The sequence below is a fragment of the Haematobia irritans genome, chromosome 5, assembly GCF_050003625.1.
Source record: "Haematobia irritans isolate KBUSLIRL chromosome 5, ASM5000362v1, whole genome shotgun sequence".
Lineage (NCBI taxonomy): Eukaryota > Metazoa > Arthropoda > Insecta > Diptera > Muscidae > Haematobia > Haematobia irritans.
This window is the reverse complement of record NC_134401.1, coordinates 145,827,752-145,852,865: the sequence shown is the minus strand read 5'-3', so window position 1 is coordinate 145,852,865 and position 25,114 is coordinate 145,827,752. Positions and strand designations below refer to the sequence as shown.

Below are 25,114 nucleotides of genomic sequence, written 5' to 3'. Positions count from 1 at the left end.
ATTTCGATTTAAAAATTCAATTTAATTTAATTTAAATGAAATTAAATTTATATTCAATTCACATATATGTAATCAAATTTTAAACTAAATTATTATTTTTTTAATTAATTCAATAATTTTTGCTAAATTTAAATTTACTTTTTTTATTTTTTTAATAATTCGTTTATGTGTTTAATGAAGATTAATAGAATAAATTAATAAAATTTAAATTTTAGTTTAAATACATTTTTAATTCAATTTCAATTGCATACACACAAAAAAAATAATTTTCTGATTCAATCACGAAATTAATTGATCCAATTAATTTTTAATTGAAATGTCTTCAATCACAGAAATGATAGTATCTATTAAAAAAATAATTGACAGCCAATTAAATAATTAATTGAAAGCCAATTAATAAAATAATTGATATTATTAATTTGTGTGATTGATTTTTGTTTCAATTTAAACATTTTTTGAATAAATTAAATCTTTAATTGAATATTTTTTAAAACTCAATTAAGATTTTAATTAGAAAAATTTTCGTGAATTTTTTTCTATATAAATTCAATATAAATTAAATTCAATTCCAATATTACTTAATTTTTTTTTAAATTAATTCAATTACATTTATTAAATTTAAATTGAATTAAATTCAGTTTTTAACAAATTAGTTATTTTTAAAATAAATTAAATTTTAATTCATTTCCATTGAAAATAACTGAATTAATAAAAACAAATAATTTGAATTAAATTTTTAACTAACTAAAGTAATTTAATTGAAATAAATTAAAATTCATTTAAACATAAATTAAATTTAAATTTAATTTAACTTTAAATGCAGTTTAATAAATGAATTCAAATTTCAATTAAAATAATTAAATTTGATTTGTTTAATTTAATTTAATTTATTTAAAATTTTTATTAAAGTATTCTATTAATTTTTAAATTTTATATAATTTTAATTAAGTTGAATTTAATTTCAATTAAAGTTTATTTAATAATTAATTAACTTTTGCTAATAATTCTGTTGTTTTTTTTTTAATTTTATAAGATCATATGTAGACATGAATTTGATCGCATAGTTTTTAATTTTACTTTAAATGTAGTTTAATAAATGAATTCAAATTTCAATTAAAATAATTAAATTTGAATTTTTTAATTTATTTAAAATTTTTATTAAGGTATTCTATTAATTTTTAAATTTTAATATAATTTTAATTAAGTTGAATTTAATTTCAATTAAAGTTTATATAATAATTAATTAAGTTTTGCTAATAATTCTGTTTTTTTTTTTTAATTTTTTAAGATCATATGTAGACATGAATTTGATCGCATAGTTTTTAATTTAACTTTAAATGTAGTTTAATCAATTAATTCAAATTTCAATTAAATTTGAATTTTTTATTTAATTTATTTAAAATTTTTATTAAAGTATTCTATTAATTTTTAAATGTTAATATAATTTTAATTAAGTTGAATTTAATTTCAATTAGGTGTTTATTTAATAATTAATTAACTTTTGCTAATAATTCTGTTGTTTTTTTTTTAATTTTATAAGATCATGTGTAGACATGAATTTGATCGCATAGTTTTTAATTTAACTTTAAATGTAGTTTAATAAATGAATTCAAATTTCAATTAAAATAATTAAATTTGAATTTTTTAATTTAATTTAATTTAATTTATTTAAATTTTTTATTAAAGTTTTCTATTAATTTTTAAATTTGAATATAATTTTAATGAAGTTGAATTTAATTTCAATTAAAGTTTATTTAATAATCAATTAACTTTTGCTAATAATTGTTGCTTTTTTTTTAATTTTATAGGCTCATATGTAGACATGTATTTGATCACATAGTTTTTAATTGTGCTCTCTTTTCCCATCTTTTCTCTCTATTTACCATAGAGGTGGGTTTTATGTCTCCTACTCAAACCAAAAGCAGATCTCTCATCACTTTTGGCAATGCAAACTCAGACGAAAAGAGAAGCGTACGAAAAAACAAGAGGCAAATAATGGTTGGTTAGGTGCCAAGTTTTTTCCCTCTGTAGAAGATGGTATGTAATCAAATATAATGTTCTGGCACTTAAACATTTCTTTACAGTTGTACAAACTTTATACGAGTCCCAGACTTACTCATGTACAAGAACACGCACATTGATGTTGCAGCACCAACTAACAAACACACATACACATACATACTAACACATTCCTTTTTTTTCATTCTCTGCATGAAGTCATCTGGAATTTTTAATGATACTACACTAAAGCGTAGTTGTGTTATTTAGTATTACGCTGAATTGCACCAAACCCCAAGTGATTCACATTTCTCCCACCTCTCCCCTTTTTTGGCATAGGTATTGGAGAATTTAAACTTTTACTGCCGCAAATGAACTATGTACTACCAGAGAATTTACACTTTATTTTCTACTTTTCTGATTTAACATTCAAATACGATGTGGAGGCAACACCTTTTCTTAGTACCGAACAAAATTGAAGGACTTATGAGAATGCGAGAGAGCGAGAGAGAAGAAGGGAGAGTAAGAGCTTGTGTGGGTTAGCCTCACGGAAACAGGAAATGTATTTTTTGTAGTATATGCACGTAGGCGTGCTTATGCGGAATGGCCGTCTGTCTTCACTTGAACTGCCATCATCAAGAAACATTGGACTGATGAGCAACATGTAGTTCTACTTAAAAACAATAATCAAACATTTACCAGATGTGATGTGTTTTTGGGCCAAATTTATTTTTTTGATGGTCTTCGTTTTTGGGCCTGTGGCCTTTTTTGTTGTTGTCTTCCATACCGTGGGTTTGTAGTCCATGAAATCATTTGGAAAATTTATATTGCGGATATTGCTTATCTCATTGCCAGATACATTTGGTAAACTTTTTAAAATTGAAATTAAAATAATCTTCATTATTGCTAATAGAAATAAAATATCAGTTGGAGGAGGGATTAGTATATATGGTGAAATTATGCAAAAATTGACAAAATTTTTTATAGAAAAGAAAGTTTTACGTTCAACAATTTTTTAAGGAGAAATAATTTATTGCACAACCAATTATAAGCTGTAGGAAAGTTTTAAGGTGGAAGAATTTGTAAAGTTTAAGAAATGTTATAGAAGTGGTATGTACTATTTTTTATATAGAAGAAATTTAGCTAGCCCGCAATTTTATGGGATTTTTTTGGTATTAATTCCAAATCACAAATCGGTGGATTTAACCACTCTAGGAAGTCCAACGCCAGTAGTCATCATAAACAAAAATAATTTGAGTTAAATTTTTAATTTAATTGAATTAAATTAAAATTCATTTAAACATAAATTAAATTAAATTTAATTTAACTTTAAATGTAGTTTAATAAATGAACTAAATTTTCGATTAAAATAATTAAATTTGAATTTTTCAATTTAATTTAATTTATTTAAAATTTATTAAGGAGAAATAATTTATTGCACAACCAATTATAAGCTGTAGGAAAGTTTTAAGGTGGAAGAATTTGTAAAGTTTAAGAAATGTTATAGAATTGGTATGTACTATTTTTTATATAGAAAAAATTTAGCTAGCCCGCAATTTTATGGGATTTTTTTGGTATCAATTCCAACTCACAAATCGGTGGACTTAACCACTCTAGGAAGTCGAACGACAGTAATTCACTACAAAATGATGGCAGAAGCCAATGTAAACTTTCGTTGTCAAATTGTGGAAGGTGAAGTGTTCGATTCAAAAGGTATATAGGCTCATAAGTTGAATCATTTCTACTGAATAGCTTGGAATGCGTAGCGTATCCCAAGCCCGGTTGATGTATTGCAAAATATACCTGTCCAAATATAAGGCACATTAATCTTCAATAGGAATAAAATTTTTCCAACATTTTCTACAGAATTTTACTATAGAAATAAAATGTTGACAAAATTTCTTTAGAAATAAAGTTTTGAAAAATTTTTATATCTATAGCACTTTTTGACAAAATTTTCTATAGAAATAAAATGTTGACAAAATTTTCTATAGAAATAAAATTTTTTATAAAATTTTCTATATAACAATTTTGACAAAATTTTCTACAGATATAAAATTTTGACCAACTTTGTATAAGAATGAAATTTTCTCTAGAAAAAAGTTTTAACAAAATTTTCTATAGAAATAAAATTTTGACAAAATTGTATATCTATAAAAATAAAATTTTTACCAAATGAACAGAAAAAAACAATAAAAAAAATCTATAGAAATAAAATTTTGAAAAAATTTTCTATAGAAATAAAATTTCATCAAAGTTGTTTTTTTATAGAATTATTTTGTCAAAGTTTTCGATAGAATTAAAATTTTGTCAAAATTTTCTATAGAAATATAATTTTATCAAAATTTTCTATAGAATTAGGTTAGGTTAGGTGGCAGCCCGATGTATCAGGCTCACTTAGACTATTCTGTCCATTGTGATACCACATTGGTGAACTTCTCTCTTATCACTGAGAGCTGACCGATTCCATGTTAAGCTCAATGGCAAGGGACCTCCTTTTTATAGCCGAGTCCGCACGGCGTTCCACATTGCAGTAAACCACTTAGAGAAGCTTTGAAACCCTCAGAAATGTCACCAGCATTACTGAGGTGGGATAATCCACCGCTGAAAAACTTTTTGGTGTTCGGTCGAAGCAGGAATCGAATCCACGACCTTGTGTATGCAAGGCGGGCATGCTAACCATTGCACCATAGAATTAAAATTGTGACAAAATTTTCTATAGAAATACAATTTTTAAATAAAATTTTGGCAAAATTTTCTATAGAAATAATATTTTGACAAATCTTTCTATAGACATAAAATTTTGGTAATATTTTCTATAGAAAAAAATGTCGACAAATTTTTCTATAGAAAAAAATTTCGACAAAATTTTTTTCGCAAAAAAATGTTGACAAATTTATCTATAGAAATAAAATTTTGACAAATATTTTATAGAAACAAATCTCGACAAAATTTCCTATAGAAACAAAATTTTGACTAAATTCTCTATAGAAGTAAAATTTTGATAAAATGTCCTCTGGGAATAAAATTTTGACAAAATTTTCTATCAATATAAAATTTTCTATAGAAATAAAATTTTGACAAAATTTTCTATAGAAATCAAATGTTTAAAAATTTTTATATAGAAATGAAATTTTTCAAACATTTTCTGTAGAAATAAAATTTTCTATAGAAATAAACATTTTGACAAACTTTTCATTGGAAATAAAATTTTGACAAAATTTTCTATAGAAGTAAAATTTCGACAAAATTTCCTCTAAAAATGAAATTAAAAAAAAAATTCTATAAAAATAAAATTGTCTATAGAAATAAAATTTTGAAAAAATTTCTATAGAAATAAAATTTTGACAAAATGTTCTATCAAAATAAAATTTTGACAAAATGTTCTATCAAAATAAAATTTTGACAAAATGTTCTATCAAAATAAAATTTTGACAAAATTTTCTATAGAAATTAAATTTTTGACAAAATTTTTTATAGAAATAAATATTTGACAAAATTTTCTATAGAAATAAAATTTTCACAAAATTTTCAATAGAAATTAAATTTTGGCAACGTTTTCTATAGAACTAAAATTTTGACAAAATTTTCTATACAAATAAAATGTTGACAAAATTTTCTATAGAAATACAGTTTTGACAAAATTTTCTATAGAAATAAAATTTTGAAAAAATCTATAGAAATAAAATTTTGACAAAATGTTCTATCAAAATAAAATTTTGACAAAATTTTCTATAGAAATAAAATTTTACAAAATTTTCTATAGAAATAAAATTTTGACAAAATATTCTATAGAAATACAATTTTGACAAAATTTTCGACAGAAATAAAATTTAACAAAATTGTCTATAGAAATAATATTTTGACAAAATTTTCTATAGAAATACAGTTTTGACAAAATTTTCTATAGAAATAAAATTTTGACAAAATTTCCTATAGAAATAAAATTTTGACAAAATTTTCTATAGAAATAAAATTTTACAAAATTTACTATAGAAATAAAATTTTGAAAAAAAAATTTATAGAAATAAAATTTTGAAAAAAAATTTTATAGAAATAAAATTTTTACAATTTTCTATAGAAAAAAAAATTCTATAGAAATAAAATTTTGACAAAATTTTCTATCAAAATAAAATTTTGACAAAATTTTCTATCAAACTAAAATTTTGACAAAATTTTTTATTGAAATAAAATTTTTGTGTGCGTTCCATTATGGTCGGCATTTAAGATTCGATTTGGCCGAATTTTTGGTTGTGTTTATTTTTTTTATTTATTTTTGTAAAGTCTAAATTTATTGGTCGATTTTTCGAAAATTTTAATAGCCACATTTGCTGAGTTGGATTCTCTAGCCTTTGTATTTATATATTTTAGCGTCTTTCAGTATTTGCCCTAAACATACATTTAGTGAAGCCCATTGAACGAAGGCAATCTAAATTTTGTGAAAATTAAAATTGTTTTTTGTTTTCTTTTTCTCACTACACCGAATAATCAATCATACTATTTAATTACATTAAAATCAAAATATTTGCATTGTAATTAATCGTAGCCCTTTTGCATTTACTCGGGTTAATTATATAGCATTATTCAGCTATATACATATATATATATAACCATATGTTACGATAGAGCTTTTCTTTATATTGTTATTTAAGATTATTGTCCAATATCTCCCATTTCATCTTAATCAACATTATACAATTTCTTTCGCTACCCTTTTTCTCCTCTTATGGATAAAGCATTTTATTTAAATTTCTTGTTATTGTATTTCAATTTCTATAGGACACCACACATGAGAACCAAGTCATGAGCAATGTAAGAAATCTTCCCTAGTCCTTTTATATAACCCCATGACTATGCAATGGAGCAAATTGAAAATTCATTTCATTCCATCAGCATCGTAGAAAATAATGAAAGGGTTAAGAAATTTTCAATTGATTTATTGCAAATTGCTAACAAGAATAATAAATTATTATCATTCTGGACATGTAGGTTATGGTTGAATGTCAGACCCTCATACGCAAGCAAACACACCCACACACTTGTGTTTATGTGTTTTCATCGAGAGACTCACAACAAAATGTAAAATATTTGTTTGAGTTTAATCAAACCCTCCGACATTGACGTGGTTGCTGTTGATGTTTGCCTCTTATGCATTGTCATAATCATTTATGTTCTCTATATCATAGGAGGATCATAAATATCTTGCGGGTGGATGAATCAAAGAATGGATGAGAGGTTTTCTTGTGTACTCATGGGAATATGAGAACAAAAAATCTTTATCCATATCTCGTTTGGTTTTTTTTTGTATGAGTATGAGTATGTGAGTTCAAAATCTTAGAGAGCAATCGTATGTGAGTGAGTGCGTGTGTTTATTTTCTTCTAAACCAAAGGCCATACTCAATGTTGACACTGACATCACATACAAATCATTGTTGTCGTCGCTACTAGATGCAGATAATCATCGGTATCAACATTGTCTGAATGAATGTTGATGACTACTACGATGAAGAAGCACAAATACACTGATAATGATGCCTGCTCACTGACATTTAATAAAGTGTTGTTGTCAAGTTTGCTTGCTGCGAGCTGAAGCAAAAGAGTGCGTCTACAAAAATATCCTTATGAATTATGTGCACATCCGTTTGTTTATTTTTTTCATTTGAATCTTCTTTATTATGATAGAAATAAATAATGATATGAAAAAAATGAAATTGTTTGTATGGATTGTTCTGTGACTATTCTTCATAAAACTGCTAAAGGGTGATTCTTTTGAGGTTAGGATTTTCATGCATTAGTATTTGACAGATCACGTGGGATTTCAGACATGGTGTCAAAGAGAAAGATGCTCAGTATGCTTTGACATTTCATCATGAATAGACTTACTAACGAGCAACGCTTGCAAATCATTGAATTTTATTACCAAAATCAGTGTTCGGTTCGAAATGTGTTTCGCGCTTTACGTCCGATTTATGGTCTACATAATCGACCAAGTGAGCAAACAATTAATGCGATTGTGACCAAGTTTCGCACTCAGTTTACTTTATTGGACATTAAACCAACCACACGAATGCGTACAGTGCGTACAGAAGAGAATATTGCGTCTGTTTCTGAGAGTGTTGCTGAAGACCGTGAAATGTCGATTCGTCGCCGTTCGCAGCAATTGGGTTTGTGTTATTCGACCACATGGAAGATTTTACGCAAAGATCTTGGTGTAAAACCGTATAAAATACAGCTCGTGCAAGAACTGAAGCCGAACGATCTGCCACAACGTCGAATTTTCAGTGAATGGGCCCTAGAAAAGTTGGCAGAAAATCCGCTACATGCCACACAGCTCGCGATTCTATGGCCATTTTGAGGGAAAACTTCGGAGAACAATTCATCTCAAGAAATGGACCGGTAAGTTGGCCACCAAGATCATGCGATTTGACGCCTTTAGACTATTTTTTGTGGGGCTACGTCAAGTCTAAAGTCTACAGAAATAAGCCAGCAACTATTCCAGCTTTGGAAGACAACATTTCCGAAGAAATTCGGGCTATTCCGGCCGAAATGCTCGAAAAAGTTGCCCAAAATTGGACTTTCCGAATGGACCACCTAAGACGCAGCCGCGGTCAACATTTAAATGAAATTATCTTCAAAAAGTAAATGTCATGGACCAATCTAACGTTTCAAATAAAGAACCGATGAGATTTTGCAAATTTTATGCGTTTTTTTTTAAAAAAAAGTTATCAAGCTCTTAACAAATCACCCTTTATATAAAGAAGGAACTATATTATTTTTTTTTTATACAAATCAACCCTTTTTTGTCTGCTTTTCAAAGAGTTAACTACTGAAATTGTGGAGCAAGCATTGGTACAGTAGTTTTGTGATGGGGAAATGTTGTTATACGTTAAAAAAATATGTGAGAATGACTGAAGTCAACAGTTGTCTTTGAAATTTCAAAAAGTCAGCTATGTCAGTAAAATTTTGGAAATTTTGACGTGTGATGTTCTCGACATTTCATATTCTGTGGAATTATACATCTTTTGGATCAAAGTTAAGTGATTGTAAAAAAGCTGATGTGCAATGTTCTCGACTTTTAAACGTTTAAGCTATAAATTTTCAAGTATACGAAAAAATGTAATGTTAATAAGAGATCCAATGCCAATTTTAAAGGTAATGCACTCATAAAAAGCTTTAACGCCAAAGCTTTAACGCCAAATCCTTATACCAATTCACTTAACTTTTTAAATTTCAAATTAAATAGCTTATGGTGACAGTAGCATGAAAATTAAGCATAAATGAAAATCTGAGTTAAATTAATTATATCAGAGAGATTGAAGCTATAGATCTTAAGGTATTTTATGCACACATGAAAAATTAACTATTTCAGTTTTTAAATTTAGCAAATGTTGACATGTGGTTTTCTCGCCCTTTCAAATTCTGGGTGAGTTATTCATCTTTTGGAACAAACTTCAGCAATTGTAAAAAAAGTTGATATGTCATGTTCTCGACTTTTAAACTTTTGGATGGGTTTTTTAAGCTATAAATTTTCAAGTGTACGAAAAAGTAAAAAGTCAAAAAGAGAACCAATTTTAATGTTAAAGCTTATGCACACATAAAAAACTATACCACTATTACAAAATACATCTTCAAGTCAATATTTTGGACTCTCATGCTTTCTTCTATCAATTCACTTAACTTTTTAAATTTCAAATAGAATAGCTTACTAAAAGCTATGACAGTAGCATGAATACTAAACACAAATAAATATCTGAGTTAAATTAATGATATCTGAGACTGAGAGATTTAAGCTATAGATCTTAAGATATTCGAAAAAGATTAAGAGATCCAATGTCAATTTTAAAGTTTATGCACACATAAAAAGCTTTAACACCATTACAAAATATAGTTTCAAGTCAATATTTTGATTTGTGAGACTTACTGATATCAATTCACTTAACTTTTTAAATTTCAAATTAAATAGCTTATCAAAATGGTGACAGTAGCATAAATGAAATTGTGAAAATTAAGCATAAATGAAAATCTGAGTTCAATTAATGATATCTATGAAATTGAAGCTATAGATCTTAAGGTATTTTATGCACACATGAAAAGCTTTAACACTATTACAAAATATAGCTTCAAGTCAATATTTTGGGCTACCAAAGTTTTTTGTATCAATTCACCTAATTTTTTAAAATTGAAATTGATTAGCTTACCAAAAATTGAGACAGTAACATGAAAAATGAGCGCTTATAAACATCTGAGTTAAATAAATGATATCTGAGATGTATTCTTTTTATACGGACGGAAGCCACAGTAGTACCAAATGTGGCATATTCGCCTTCCATACAAAGGGTCTTGGGTTTTCACAATGGACTGAAAAGTTTAAGTGAGCCTAAAATATCGAGCTGTCACTATACCTCACATAACGCGTACGAATAAAAAATTTGGATACACCTTTTCCATATTGAATACTAATTTTAAAATTGAACCCTCCGGTGGGTTGTAAGGTGCCTATGAACTTTTTGGATTATTATTCATGCTTCTCATGTTAATTCGCTGCACTTTTTAAATTACAACCCAGCAAAAAAAGCGTCGCCAAGTAGTGAACATGTTCTTTTTGGATCCGGAAGTGGTGCAAAATTGGCGCAGAAGCGATGATTTTAACATGGGCTTGTCATAGGCTGGATGTCCACCATTTCAACAGACGTTGTACTGAATTTGCATCACTTCTTAAAGTGTGATGCGAATCTAGTGATTTGGATGTGAATAAAGACATTTTGTGATATTTTGACGAATAAATAATTTTAATTTTTTTTTTGATTTTTAACACATTATAACGTTTGTCTGGAACGTTTGACATCAAATATTTTCAAAAATTCACAATTTGTCTATAAAGGATTTAGAATTTTTTTCGGCAAAATTTAAATAATTTGTAGTATTTTATTAATTTTTAATCTGTTTTTAACCTATTCGAAGCAATAAACATTCAAATTTCCCATTAAAGATATGAAAAAAGCGAGTTATAGACAATTGACTCAAATGAACTTCCTGTGCAGTTAAAATAAAGAATATCTTTGGAAGGACATTTATGGAAGTGCTTTTAAAGTTGTGCCTTAAGAAGAACTTTAAAATTTTTTTGCTGGGAAATTAAGTTGGTGTCAATAATTGTTCATAGTATTCTAATAAATATAAAAAACACAAAATGAACTTCTGGCTTATATTATTTTCATATGACACAACTAATTTTTATATTTTACGGACGAAATATAAACCCAACCTATGGAGGATGGTAAGGCTAATGTGTTATTCTATACCTTAAATCATTATAACCTAATTTTATTTTCAATATGTACGCACTCATAGTAAATATTTATATATGATTTATAGTAAAGACCTAGTATAAAATTTTGAACCTCATATGCTCCTGGTGTTAATTCGCTGTACTTTTTAAAATTTCAAATTAAATAGGTGGTCAGCAATTTATTTTTATCTATGACTAATAGTATAGATAACTTACAAATGAAATATAAATGTAATTTACACCCATCCTGTGGGGGATGGTTGAGCAAAGCGAAACTAATTTATTATTCCCGTAGCCTCAAATAGGATGGAATATTATTTTGAAAATGTCCGCACACATAGTAAATATTTATGCTGATGTACAATAAAATTCCAGGACAATGTTTTGAACTACTTATGGTTTTGGTATCAGTTCGCTGTACTTTTTAAATATCCAAAGTAAAAAGGGACCAAAAAGCTTGTCATAGCATTCTATAATAATAAACACGAATGTACTTCCGCCTTAAATTATTTTTATCTATGACTTATAGTTTGGATAACTTAGTGGATGAAATAATAATGTAGTATACACCTATCCTGTGGGGGGATGGTTAAAAAAATCGAAGCTAGTATTTAGGACTGTAATAAATATCTTGTAAACACCACAAAAAATATTCGAAAAAATTTAAACTTATAGGAATAACTGTATATCTGTTCGTATTTTTTTGACAGATTACGCACACATGGAATTTATTTATGACAATCATAAATACAGTTTCAGGACAATATTTTGAACAGTTTATGTTTGTGGTATCAATTCCTAATTAACTGAGTTACACACAAATTCAAAATTGAACATAATTATTATATATATTGCTCATAACTGTTGTTGTATATTTTTTTTTAAGTTTACGCACACATAGTATATATTTATGAGAGCCTTAAATATAGTTCAAGGGCAATACTGTGAACTGTTTATGATTGTGGTATCAATTCGTTTGAATTTTTAATTAACTGGACTACAAACCATAAATAAATAAAAAGAAACGACAAACAAGTGTACACGGCCGTAAGTTCGGCCAGGCCGAATCTTATGTACCCACCACCATGGATTGCGTAGAAACTTCTACGAAAGACTGTCATCCACAATCGAAATACTTGGGTTGTGGTATCTTAAAACTTCTTAACATCATTTTCTAAATTGTGAGTTAGTCCATACGTGGTATATATTAGACAAACAACTTATGTATAGTTAAGTCTACAAATAATTACGAATCGATATGGACTTTTTGTACGGTACGTAGGGAGCCAGAATTGAAATATGGGGGTCGCTTATATGGGGGCTATATACAATTATGAACTTGATGTGGACCAATTTTTGTGTGATTGGAAATCGATTTATCTGAGGGTGCATGCCCGCCTTGCATACACAAGGTCGTGGGTTCGATTCCTGCTACGACCGAACACCAAAAAGTTTTCAGCGGTGGATTATCCCACCTCAGTAATGCTGGTGACATTTCTGAGGGCTTCAAAGCTTCTCTAAGTGGTTTCACTGGAATGTGGAACGCTGTTCGGACTCGGCTATAAAAAGGAGGTCCCTTGTCATTGAGCTTAACATGGAATCGGGCAGCACTCAGTGATAAGAGAGAAGTTCACCACTGTGGTATCGCAATGAACTGAATAGTCTAAGTGAGCCTGATACATCGGACTGCCACATAACCTAACCTAACCTATATAACTATAGACCGATATGGACCTAGTTAGGCACGGTTGTTAACGACCATATACTAGCACAATGTACCAAATTTCAACTCACTCGGATGAAATTTGCTCCTCCAAGAGGCTCAAAAACCAAATCTCGGGATCGGTTTATATGGGGGCTATATATAATTATGGACCGATTTCCACGAATTTTTACATGGGAGTTTGAGGCCATATATTAACACCACGTACCAAATTTCAACTGAATCAGATGAATTTTGGTCTTCCAAGAGGCTCCGGAGGTCAAATCTGGTGAATGGTTTATATGGTGGCTATATATAATTATGGACCGATGTGGACCAATTTTTGCATGATTGTTAGAGACCATATACTAACACCATGTACCAAATTTCAGCCGGATCGGATGAAATTTGCTTCTTTTTGAGGCGTCGCAAGCCAAATCGGGGGATCGGTTTATATGGGGGCTATATATAATTATGGACCGATGTGGACCAATTTTTGCACGATTGTTAGAGACCATATACTAACACCATGTACCAAATTTCAGCCGGATCGGATGAAATTTGCTTCTCTTAGGGGCCTCGCAAACCAAATCGGGGGATCGGTTTATATGGGGGCTATATATATAATTATGGACTGATGTGGACCAATTTTTGCATGGTTATTAGAGACCATATACTAACACCATGTACCAAATTTCAGCCGGATCGGATAAAATTTGCTTCTCTTAGAGGCCTCGCAAGCAAAATTTGGGGGTCCGTTTATATGGGGGCTATACGTAAAAGTGGACCGATATGGCCCATTTGCAATACCATCTGACCTACATCAATAACAACTACTTGTGCCAAGTTTCTAGTCGATAGCTTGTTTCGTTCGGAAGTTAGCGTGATTTCAACAGACGGACGGACGGACGGACGAACGGACATGCTCAGATCGACTCAGAATTTCACCACGACCCAGAATATATATACTTTATGGGGTCTTAGAGCAATATTTCAATGTGTTACAAACGGAATGACAAAGTTAATATACCCCCCATCCTATGGTGGAGGGTATAAAAAGAGCTTATTTATACTTCACTTTTTTTCATAACTTAGTGAAAGACAAATATAAATAAATTAGCCATATCCGATTAAGGATGCTTAAGAAACTTTACTATACCTTATTATTCTTAAATCTTTTAATAAATCCCTATGATGTGTTACAGGTAAGTGCACACTTAAAAAAATGTACACTGTTGCAATGTCCGATTTCTGGGCAATGTTATGCAAGTTGAGAGAGTTAGGAATCAATTCATTTGATTTTGAAATTTCAAATTAAATCGGTTATAATTATTCTTAGAACTTTAAATAAATCCCCATGATAATTTGCAAGTAAGTGCACACATAATAAATTTTTACACTGTTGCAATATATGACAATGTTATGAAAGTCGAGAGGGGTTGGAATCAATTCATTTGATTTTTTAAATTTCAAATTAAATTAGTTACAAAATAAAAATCCAAGTACAAGTAAGATTTTTTTAACAAATTCGGCATTTCTTGTAAATATTCTTCTCTAGTTATTCAATTAATTCCTTAATTTTGAAATTTATTTTATAAGCGATAGCAATGTCTCCGCAATTATCTTACTACAATAAATTAATATTAAGTCAATATTCATTCTATTATCTTTTATCGTGTTGTTTTTTTCGCTGTTTTCTTCTATTCATCCATTATGTGTTTATCTATAGAATAAAGCACTGTGTTATAGTTTTTCTGTATTTTGGCAGTAAAAGCAACAGCACAATAAGCCCAAGGGAATGAAAGGATTTTGTTCTCATTTGTAGTTTGTATGTGTGAGTGTTGTTTTTTTTTTTTGCATAGTATTTGTATTAATTTCAATGCTGCGAATGAATAGGATTTATCAATGTTTTTGTTAGTGTTGCTTTTGTCAAGGCCATACCCATATTATTCTCATTTTCAAAAGGCTTTATTCAAGCATTGAATCGTTGAGTTTCCTTCATTCCATTCCATAATATTCATTGAGTCATAGTCTATGACAGTCATTGTTGAGATTACGCGAATCTTCATTGAACTGTTAAGAATAATATAGAGAGAGGGAGGAGAGAGAGATCAAAATGAATAACCCAGAATCCTATCTATAAACTACAAATATAGATGCCTCTTTTACTTTGTTGGGCTGGCTGGCAGACGACATAACATTCTTCTTAAATACAAGAATAGACAAAAACTAACTATTATGTCCTTTGAATGTTTTCATTGCTTTAGTTCACAGTATGGCAGTGGATATAGTATGTGTTACTAGGATTTATCGATGCAGAATATGACAACGATGATGATAAGAATTAAGGCGTCGATAATGCGTAGGTTTATTTCTTCTTTCTTTAATGTATGTCATATCGTAGGATTTAGTATGAGTATGAGAATATCAATAGGAGAATAAATGTCATATTTAGAGAAATCTGGTTTTTGCTGGCATTATGATGATGAGTAAGCGAGTGAGTGAGAGCATCGAGTTACAAAGAGACTATGTTGTAAACCAAATGGCTCTTCTACAAAAAGGTTTTTTTTGGAACATCCTGTTATTTGAATCGAAAATAAAATTCTAATAATCCTCTATTACTTTTTTGAGGGGTCATTGGCAAATCAAATATCCCTTATACGCTCGCTCATATGAAAAATGTTATTAATATCTAAGCTCACAAGCTTCATGTAAACAATGAATATTTCACTACTCAATGAATACTCAAACACACACACACACACCAGCCCCAATCATATTTCTCCCATTCGTAAGCCTCACACATCCAGACAATGGAGAGCACTTTATGGACTTGCTTTTTCATGTGAGTTTGAAATAAAATTTTCAACACCAGAGAGAGTGCTTAGGAATTCGTAAGTGAGACTTGTTTTTGAATATGAAATTAAATTATGAATGCATATAAACACTGAATATTTATAAAGCCAAACCGGAGACAGCTTGTCAGAGAAAGGGAGAGAGAGTGAGACAAAGAGTTAAAAATATAAAAAGTTGAGACTCTTAGTATACAATTACACCTAAAAAATTCCTTAGATATTTGAACTCAGTAATTTAGTGAGAAAGTGAGTGTTTAGTGTTGGTCTCATATATATTTTTAGTTTTTTTTTTCGTTTTCACAGGAGGAGTGTTGTTCATTGCTCGTTATTTTTTTTGGAATACTTTAATAAAATTGTTCACAATTACAATGAGCTGTTTCATGGTATACTAGCAATAATACCGCCTTAATTTAGCTGACCATGTCATGAAGCAATTTTCTTTCTTTTTGTATTCACTCCTTCCCCCCTCCGCACTCTTTTCTCCTAAAATTCTACCACTTAACTTTGTATTCAGCTAATTCCGTATGATTTAGTGGCAGCTATTTAACGACCAATCCTTCTAAATGGATTTCTAGTGCTACAGTGGAACAGGGTTAATTGCGATTTAAAATCGTAAAGTTAGGGAGATTGTTTTTTATGGTAAAAGCTTTTCGCATACAATTGCTCCATTTTAAGGATAAGTTTTTTTAAGTTTTTATAGTGGAATATGGTTAACTTTATTGTAAAAATTTTTATGTTTTCATTTTGTAGATATTGGTCTTGGGTCGTAATGGAATTGTATAGATTCGAAAGAGAGTGTGATTCAACTGGATATGGTTTGAAATATTACCACTTTGATGAACATTTTTTGAATTTTGTAAACGAAAAATTTAAAATTTAAGAAAATCAAGTTTTACCTAAATAAACTCGATGTTCACCGAAAATTTGTGTGATAATAACCTAGAAAAAAAGGATCGTCAAAAAAGTTGTGAAAATGTTCCTTTTGGATCTTTGAATTGGTACAAAAATTTCGCATGGGTTTGTCATAGGACGCATGTCCACCATTTTAACATCTTTTGCACTGAACTTGCATCACTTCGTAAGCAATGGTCCCAATTCATTGTTTTGGATGTGAAGTAAAAAATTTGGTGATGCATGTCAAAAAAATAATTTTTATAATTTATTAAATTTTTTTAAAGATTTTTTATACATTCATTCTTGTCTGATGATTTTCTTAAAACATTTTGATAGGAATCAATTTCCATTGAAATATTCAATAAATATCGATTTTCTGTTCATTGCAAAATGTTCTATTAAAACCAATTTTAATAGAGAAATTCGTTGCAAATCGATTTGCATAAAAATTTCAATAACGATTGTTTTCATAGAGACTTTCGATGAAAATCGATTCTTTCAGAAAATTCGATAAGAATAGATTCCTATAGAAAATTTCTGTAAAAATCGATTCTTATAGAATATATTGATGACAACCGATTTTCAATGAAAATTTCGATGAAAATCTTTGTTTTTATTGAAATTTTCTTTGGAAATCGTTTAAAATCGATTTGCATAGAAATTTTTCTATGAGAATTGGTATTAATTGAAATAATTTTCATGGAATTTTTGTTCCGCAAATCTATTTGCAACAAATTTTCCCAATGAAAACCGAAGTTCGTAAAAAAATTTCATTGGATTGTATATTTTCCTTTATAATCGATATGTACAGAACATTTCGATAAAAATCGATTCCAATAGAAAATTTGTTTGAATATCGATTCCAAATATAAAAAAAATTCGCTCAAAATCAATTTTCATAGAAAATTTTCTATGAGAATTGGTATTTACCGAAATTTTCTATCGAAACAAATTTCTTCGAAATTTTTGTTCCGAAAATCTATTTGCTACGAATTTCTCAATGAAAAACGAATTTCGTAGAAATTTTTCTTTGGATTGCATATTTTCATTCAGAAAATTTCGATAAAAATCGATTCCAATAGAAAATTTGGTTTAATATCGATTCCCAAAGAAAATTACAATGAAAATCGATTTTTATAAAAATATTTTTTGAAAATCTGGTTTTGTAGAAAATTTCGCTCAAAATCAATTTTAATAGAAAATTTTCTATGAGAATTGGCATTTATCGAAATTTTCTATGGAAACAAATTTCTTCGAAATTTTTATTGCGAAAATTTATTAGCTACGAATTTCTCAATGAAAAACGAATTTCGTAGAAATTTTTCTTTGGATTGTATATTTTCCTTTAGGATCGATATGCACAAAAAATTTCGATTCGCAAAAAAAATCGCAATGAAAATCGATTCTTATAAAAATTGTCTTTGAAAATCTGTTTTTGTAGAAAATTTCGCTTAAAATCGATTTGCATGGACAATTTTCAATGAAAATTGGCATTTATCGAAATTTTCTATCGAAACAATTTTCTTTGAATTCTTGTTCCGAAAATCTATTTGCTACGAATTTCTCAATGAAAAATTAATTTCGTAGAAATTTTTCTTTGGATTGTATATTTTCCTTTAGAATCGATATACACAAAAAAATTTGATAAAAATCGATTCCAATACAAAATTTTGATTCCCAAAGAAAATCGCAATGAAAATCGATTTTTATAGACATTTTCTTAGAAAATCGGTGTTTAAAGAAAATTTCGCTCAAAACCAATTTTCATAGAAATATTCTATGACAATTGGCATTTATCGAAATTTTCTATCGAAATAATTTTCTTTGAATTTTTGTTCTGAAAATCTATTTGCTACGAATTTCTCAATGAAAAACTAATTTCGTAGAAATTTTTCTTTGGATTGAATATTTTCCTTTAGAATCGATATTCACGGAAAATTTCGATAAAAAACGATGCCAATAGAAAATTTCGATTCCTAAAGAAAATCGCAATGAAAATCGATTTTTCAAAAATTTTCTTAGAAAATCGATGTTTATAGAAAATTTCGCTTAAAATCAATTTTCATGGAAAATTTTCTATGAAAATAGGAATTTATCGAAATTTTCTATGGAAACAAATTTCTTCGAAATTTTTATTCCGAAAACCTATTTGCTACGAATTTCTCAATTAAAAACGAATTTCGTAGAAATTTTTCTTTTGATTGAATATTTTCCTTTAGAATCGATATGCACAAAAAATTTCGATAAAAATCGATTCCAATAGAAAATTTCGATGGATATCGATTCCCAAAGAAAATCGCAATGAAAATCGATTTTTATGAACATTTTCTTAGAAAATCGTTGTCTAAAGAAAATTTCGCTCCAAATCAATTTTCATACAAAATTTTCTATGAAAATTGGTATTTATCGAAATTTTCTATGGAAACAAATTTCTTCGAAATTTTTATTCCGAAAATCTATTTGCTACGAATTTCTCAATGAAAAACGAATTTCGTAGAAATTTTTCTTTGGATTGAATATTTTCCTTTAGTATTGATATTCACAGAAAATTTCGATAAAAATCGATTCCAATAGAAAATTTCGATTCCCAAAGAAAATCGCAATGAAAACCGATTTTTATAAAAATATTCTTTGAAACTCTGTTTTTATAGAAAAGATACTTAAAAACAATTTTCATAGAAAATTTTCTATGAGAATTGCCATTTATCGAAATTTTCTATCCAAACAATTTTCTTTGAACTTTTGTTCCGAAAATCTATTTGCTACGAATTTCTCAATGAAAAACGAATTTCGTAGAAATTTTCTTTGGGTTGAATATTTTCCTTTAGAATCGATATGCACAACAAATTTCGATAAAAATCGATGCCAATAGAAAATTTCGATGGATATCGATTCCCAAAGAAAATCGCAATGAAAATCGATTTTTTAAAAATTTTCTTAGAAAATCGATGTTTATAGAAAATCAATTTTCATGGAAAATTTTCTATGAAAATTGGAATTTATCGAAATTTTCTATCGAAACAATTTTCTTTGAATTTATGTTCCGAAAATTTATTTGCTACGAATTTCTCAATGAAAAACTAATTTCGTAGAAATTTTTCTTTGGATTGAATATTTTCCGTTAGAATCGATATTCACAGAAAATTTCGATAAAAATCGATTCCAATACAAAATTTCGATGGATATCGATTCCCACAGAAAATCGCAATGAAAATCGATTTTTATAAACATTTTCTTAGAAAATCGGTGTTTATAGAAAATTTCGCTTAGAATCAATTTTCATATATATTTTTTATGAGAATTGGCATTTATCGAAATTTTCTATCGAAACAATTTTCTTTGAATTATTGTTCCGAAAACCTACGAATTTCTTAATGAAAAACGAATTTCGTAGAAATTTTTCTTTGGATTGAATATTTCCCTTTAGAATCGATATTCCCAGAAAATTTCGATAAAAAACGATGCCAATAGAAAATTTCGATGGATATCGATTCCCAAAGAAAATCGCAATGAAAATCGATTTTTATAAACATTTTCTTAGAAAATCGTTGTTTAAAGGAAATTTCGCTCAAAATCTGTTTTCATAGAAAATTTTCTATGAGTATTGGCATTTATCGAAATTTTCTATGGAAACAAATTTCTTCGAAATTTTTATTCCGAAAACCTATTTGCTTCGAATATCTCAATGAAAAACGAATTTCGTAGAAAATTTTCTTTGGATTGTATATTTTCCTTAGAATTTTTTTTTCTTTGGGAATCGATATTAATCGAAATTTTCTATTGGCATCGATTTTTATCGAAATTTTCTGTGAATATCGATATAGATCGATGCCAATAGAAAATTTCGATGAATATCGATTCCCAAAGAAAATTGCAATGGAAATCGATTTTTATAAGAATTTTCTTAGAAAATCGGTGTTTATAGAAAATTTCGCTTAAAATCGATTTTCATGGAACATTTTCTATGACAATTGAAATTTTATATGGAAACAATTATCTATGAGAATTTAAATTTTATATGGAAACAATTTTCTTAGCATGTTTTTTTTCCGAAATTCTATTTGCAACGAATTTCTCAATGAAAAATGAATTTCATTGTTCTATTTCTATAAAAAATTGCAATGAAGATCAATTTTTTTAGAAATTCTCTTCGAAGCTTGGTGTTTATAGAAAATTTCGCTTAAAATCGATTTTCTTAGAAAAAATGTTCTAAAAGAATTGGTTTATATCGAAATTTACTATGCGAATCGATTTTTGTCGTTGCAACAAATCTTGCAATGGTATAGAAAAACGTACAATATCTTAAATTATTTAATAATAACTAAGAGCAATTTAAATATTTTAATTTCCATCCATTTTAATGTCCAAAAAGTTTAGCGAAACAATTTTCACTATAAAAATAAGCCTAAAGTTGAATGTTAATTTTTCATAAATGGAAAAAAAATATTTGTCAAAATACTTTGTTTTTTTTTTTTGTTTGTTGACTGGTGTACATTGTGTTTGTCATACAAATGAGTGCCAAAAAAAATTTCAAAAAAACGAATTCACAGCACTAAAATGAAATGAATAAATAATGAACACAATAAACCTACAATTGGTCGAAAATATACGATGGGCATAAATTTAAACATAAATCAGGAAAAGCGTTAAAAGGCAACGGAAACGGAACTAAACCGAAAATGTAAAAAAGGCAAATTTGTATTAACCTCGTGTAAATCAAACACATACTATATATCTCTCTTGTTTTTTTTTTGTTGCTCTCGCTCTCTGTCTTACTAAAATACTTCAAGTTCACTAAGGAATTTGAATTTGAACGGAAAACAAAAAGAATAACTAACAATAAAAATAAAAATACTAAGAACAACAAACACAAAAAAACTATGTGAACTAATCGTTAACAGTAATTTCAGTTGGTGTTTTTTTCGTTTTTCTCTCAAAACTACAAACACAATTTGAGAGTTAGTGTAGAGAGGGGGAGAATTAGATTTTTTTTTTTTGGGAGAGTTTTAAGACTTTGTTTTGATGGGGTGGGGAGAGGAGGGGGACAATGTAGGTTAAGTGGCCTCAGTTCATTAAGATAACGGGTATTTTTTTGGTTCTCTGTTACTATGTATGAACTGATTTATGAAATGAAGTGGCTTGGGGTTAACAGAGGTAAATATTTTTTTTTGTATAACATTTAACTGTTAATGAGTGGTGAATTGTGGATATATGAAGGACAGAAAAAAATTTCAGTTATAGAGCAAAGTGTTGTTGGACAATCACTAACAAAAACACTAATGAAGTAATGAATTCTATTCTGCTTATTCACTTCGTTTGTTTTTGTTGATATGGAGGGGGGTTCGTTTTAATATTTTCCCATGTTAAACGAGAAAACAAATGAAAATGTTATTTATAATTTTTTGGCATGTGATGGTAAAATATTTTCAAATCAAAAACATAATGGTGTATGGTAATGAAACCCAAAAAAGGAAAATATTTTGTGAAAATTGAGTAAAACCCAAAACCTAAAAAATAAAATAAAAAATCAACTAAACAATTATTATGCAAATTGCGTAGCTATTATTATATAGTGAAATAATTATATATTTTTGTTCATTATTTTCATACTATTTCGTTTTTTTGTTCCTTTGTTTTGTGGTTATAAATTCAGGCAAATGAAAACTTCGTTAACCGAATATAAAAACCAAAAAAATATTCTTTAACCAACCAAAAACCAAAAAACACCAAACTAAATTTTCATAGACATTTTTTTCTTGCTTTTGTAAATACAACGAAACCAAAAAAAAAAAGTATTAGTAATACACATGGAAAGAAATGATGCGATTTATTATTTTTACTAATTTGTGTAAAGAGGTTTTTGTTTGATTTTCTTTTTTGTTATTTTTCATTTCATTTACTTTTTTTCTATAGCGAAAAAAACAAGAATTTCAATGTGGTTTGTTCATTATTTTGAGAAGATTTTGAACTCTTCTAATTTTCTGAATTTATTCTTATCATTCTTTCTGTTGAGATTTTCTCTTATGTTATGAGAGAGAAGAAAAGCAAATACAAATACAAATAATAATGAAAGAGGATAATTAATTGGGGGACTGGAACTTACCTGTTTTTGGGCCATAGCCTGCATTTGTTGGAACATTTGTCGTTCTTCTTCTTTGCCTAGATAGTTGTTGTGATTTGTGATTCATTTCAAATTCCCAGTTGATAAGAGCATGGAGCCATGGTCAATGTAAATGTTTTGTAGATTTGTTTTTGAAAAGAAAAATAGAAATGAAAGAATTTGCATTTATTTATTACTATGAAATGAAAAAAGTTTTTAATTAAAAATATCTTAGGGGTCTCATAAATTATGTTCATATTAGTGGCAGAATTTTTTGAGATATTGAGTACATGATAACCAAAATTATCTTTTGATTAAAAAAAATTGCCCTTTGATAAAAAAAACTTGGCTTGTCAAAATTTTATTACTATAGAAAATTTTTTCAAAATTTTATTTCTATAGAAAATTTTGTCAAAATTGTATTTCTATAGAAAATTTTGTCAAAATTTTATTTCTATAGAAAATTTTGTCAAAATTTTATTTCTATAGAAAATTTTGTCACAATTTTTTCTTCTATACACAAGGTCGTGGGTTCGATTCCTGCTTCGACCTAACACCAAAAAGTTTTTCAGCGGTGGATTATCTCATCTCAGTAATGCTGGTGATATTTCTGAGTGTTTCAAAGCTTCTCTAAGTGGTTTCACTACAATGTGGAACGCCGTTCGGACTCGGCTATAAAAAGTAGGTCCCTGGTCATTGAGCTTAACATGGAATCGGGCAGCACTCAGTGATAAGAGATAAGTTCACCAATGTGGTATCACAATGGACTGAATAGTCTAAGTGAGCTTGATACATCGGGCTACCACCTAACCTAACCTAACCTATTTCTATAGAACATTTTGTCAAAATTTCATTTCTAAAGAAAATTTTGTCAACATTTCATTTCTAAAGAAAATTTTGTCAAAATTTCATTTCTAAAGAAAATTTTGTCAACATTTTACTTCTGTAGAAAATTTTCTCAAAAATTTATTACTATAGAAATATTTTGCAAAATTTTATTTCTGAAAAAAATGTTGTCCAAATTTTATTCTTATAGAAAATGTTTCCAAAATTTTACTTCTATAGAAAATTTTATCAAAATTTTATTTTCTATAGAAAATTTTGTCAAAATTTTATTTTTATAGAAATTTTTTTTCTATAGAAAATTTTGTCACAATTGTTTTTCTATAGAAAATTTTGTCACAATTGTTTTTCTATAGAAAATTTTTTTAAAATTTTATTTCTTTAAAATTTTGAGAAAATTTTGTCAAAATTGTATTTCTATAGAAAATTTTGTCAAAATTTTATTTCAATAGAAAATTTTGTAAAAATTTTATTTCTACACAAAATTTTGTCAAAATTTTATTTCTATAGAAAATTTTGTCAGAATTTTATTTCTATAGAAAATTTTGTCAAAATTTTATTTCTAGAGAAAATTTTGTCAAAGTTTTATTTCTATAGAAAATTTTGTCACAATTTTATATCTATAGAAAATTTTGTCAAAGTTTTATTTCTATAGAAAATTTTGTCAAAATTTAATTTCTAAAGAAAATTTTGTCAAAATTTCATTTCTAAAAAAATTTTGTCAACATTTTATTTCTGTAGAAAATTTTCTCAAAATATATAGAAATATTTTGCAAAATTTTGTTTCTGAAGAAAACGGTTCAAATTTTATTTCTATAGAAAATTTTGTTAAAATTTTATTTCTATAGAAAATTTTGTCAACATTTTATTTCTATAGAAAAAATTTCCAAAATTTTACTTCTATTAAAAATTTTGTCACAATTTTATTTTCTATAGAAAATTTTGTCAAAATTTTATTTTTATAGAAAAATTTTTTTAGAAAATTATTTCACAATTTTATTTCTTTAGAAAATTTTGTTAAAATTTTATTTCTATAGATTTTTTTTCTTAAAATTTTATTTCTATAGAAATTTTTGTCAAAATTTTATTTCTAAAGAAAATTTTACCAAAATTTTATTTTTATAGACAATTTTACCAAAATTTTATTTCAATAGAAAATTTTTTCAACATTTTATTTCAATAGAAAATTTTGTCAACATTTTATTTCAATAGAAAATTTTGTCAAAATTTTATTTCTACACAAAATTTTGTCAAAATTTTATTTAAATAGAAAATTTTGTCAAAATTTTATTTCAATAGAAAATTTTGTCAAAATTTTATTTATACACAAAATTTTGTCAAAATTTTATTTCTATAGAAAATTTTGTCAAAATTGTATTTCTATAGAAAATATTGTCAAAACTCTATTTCTATAGAAAATTTTGTTAAAATTTTAT

General features: G+C 27.4%; 1 protein-coding gene across 8 annotated transcripts in view; it reads right to left on the bottom strand.

Annotated features, from left to right (window-relative positions):
• The window catches only part of brp (ELKS/RAB6-interacting/CAST family member bruchpilot), a 345,910-nt gene that overhangs the window by 222,080 nt on the left and 98,716 nt on the right, over window positions 1–25,114 (bottom strand). For all 8 annotated transcript variants that reach the window (XM_075313347.1, XM_075313341.1, XM_075313342.1 and 5 more), the window contains one exon: window positions 22,839–22,894. In XM_075313347.1, coding sequence (XP_075169462.1) covers window positions 22,839–22,894 — 56 coding nt within the window. The remainder of the gene's footprint in view (window positions 1–22,838; window positions 22,895–25,114) is intronic.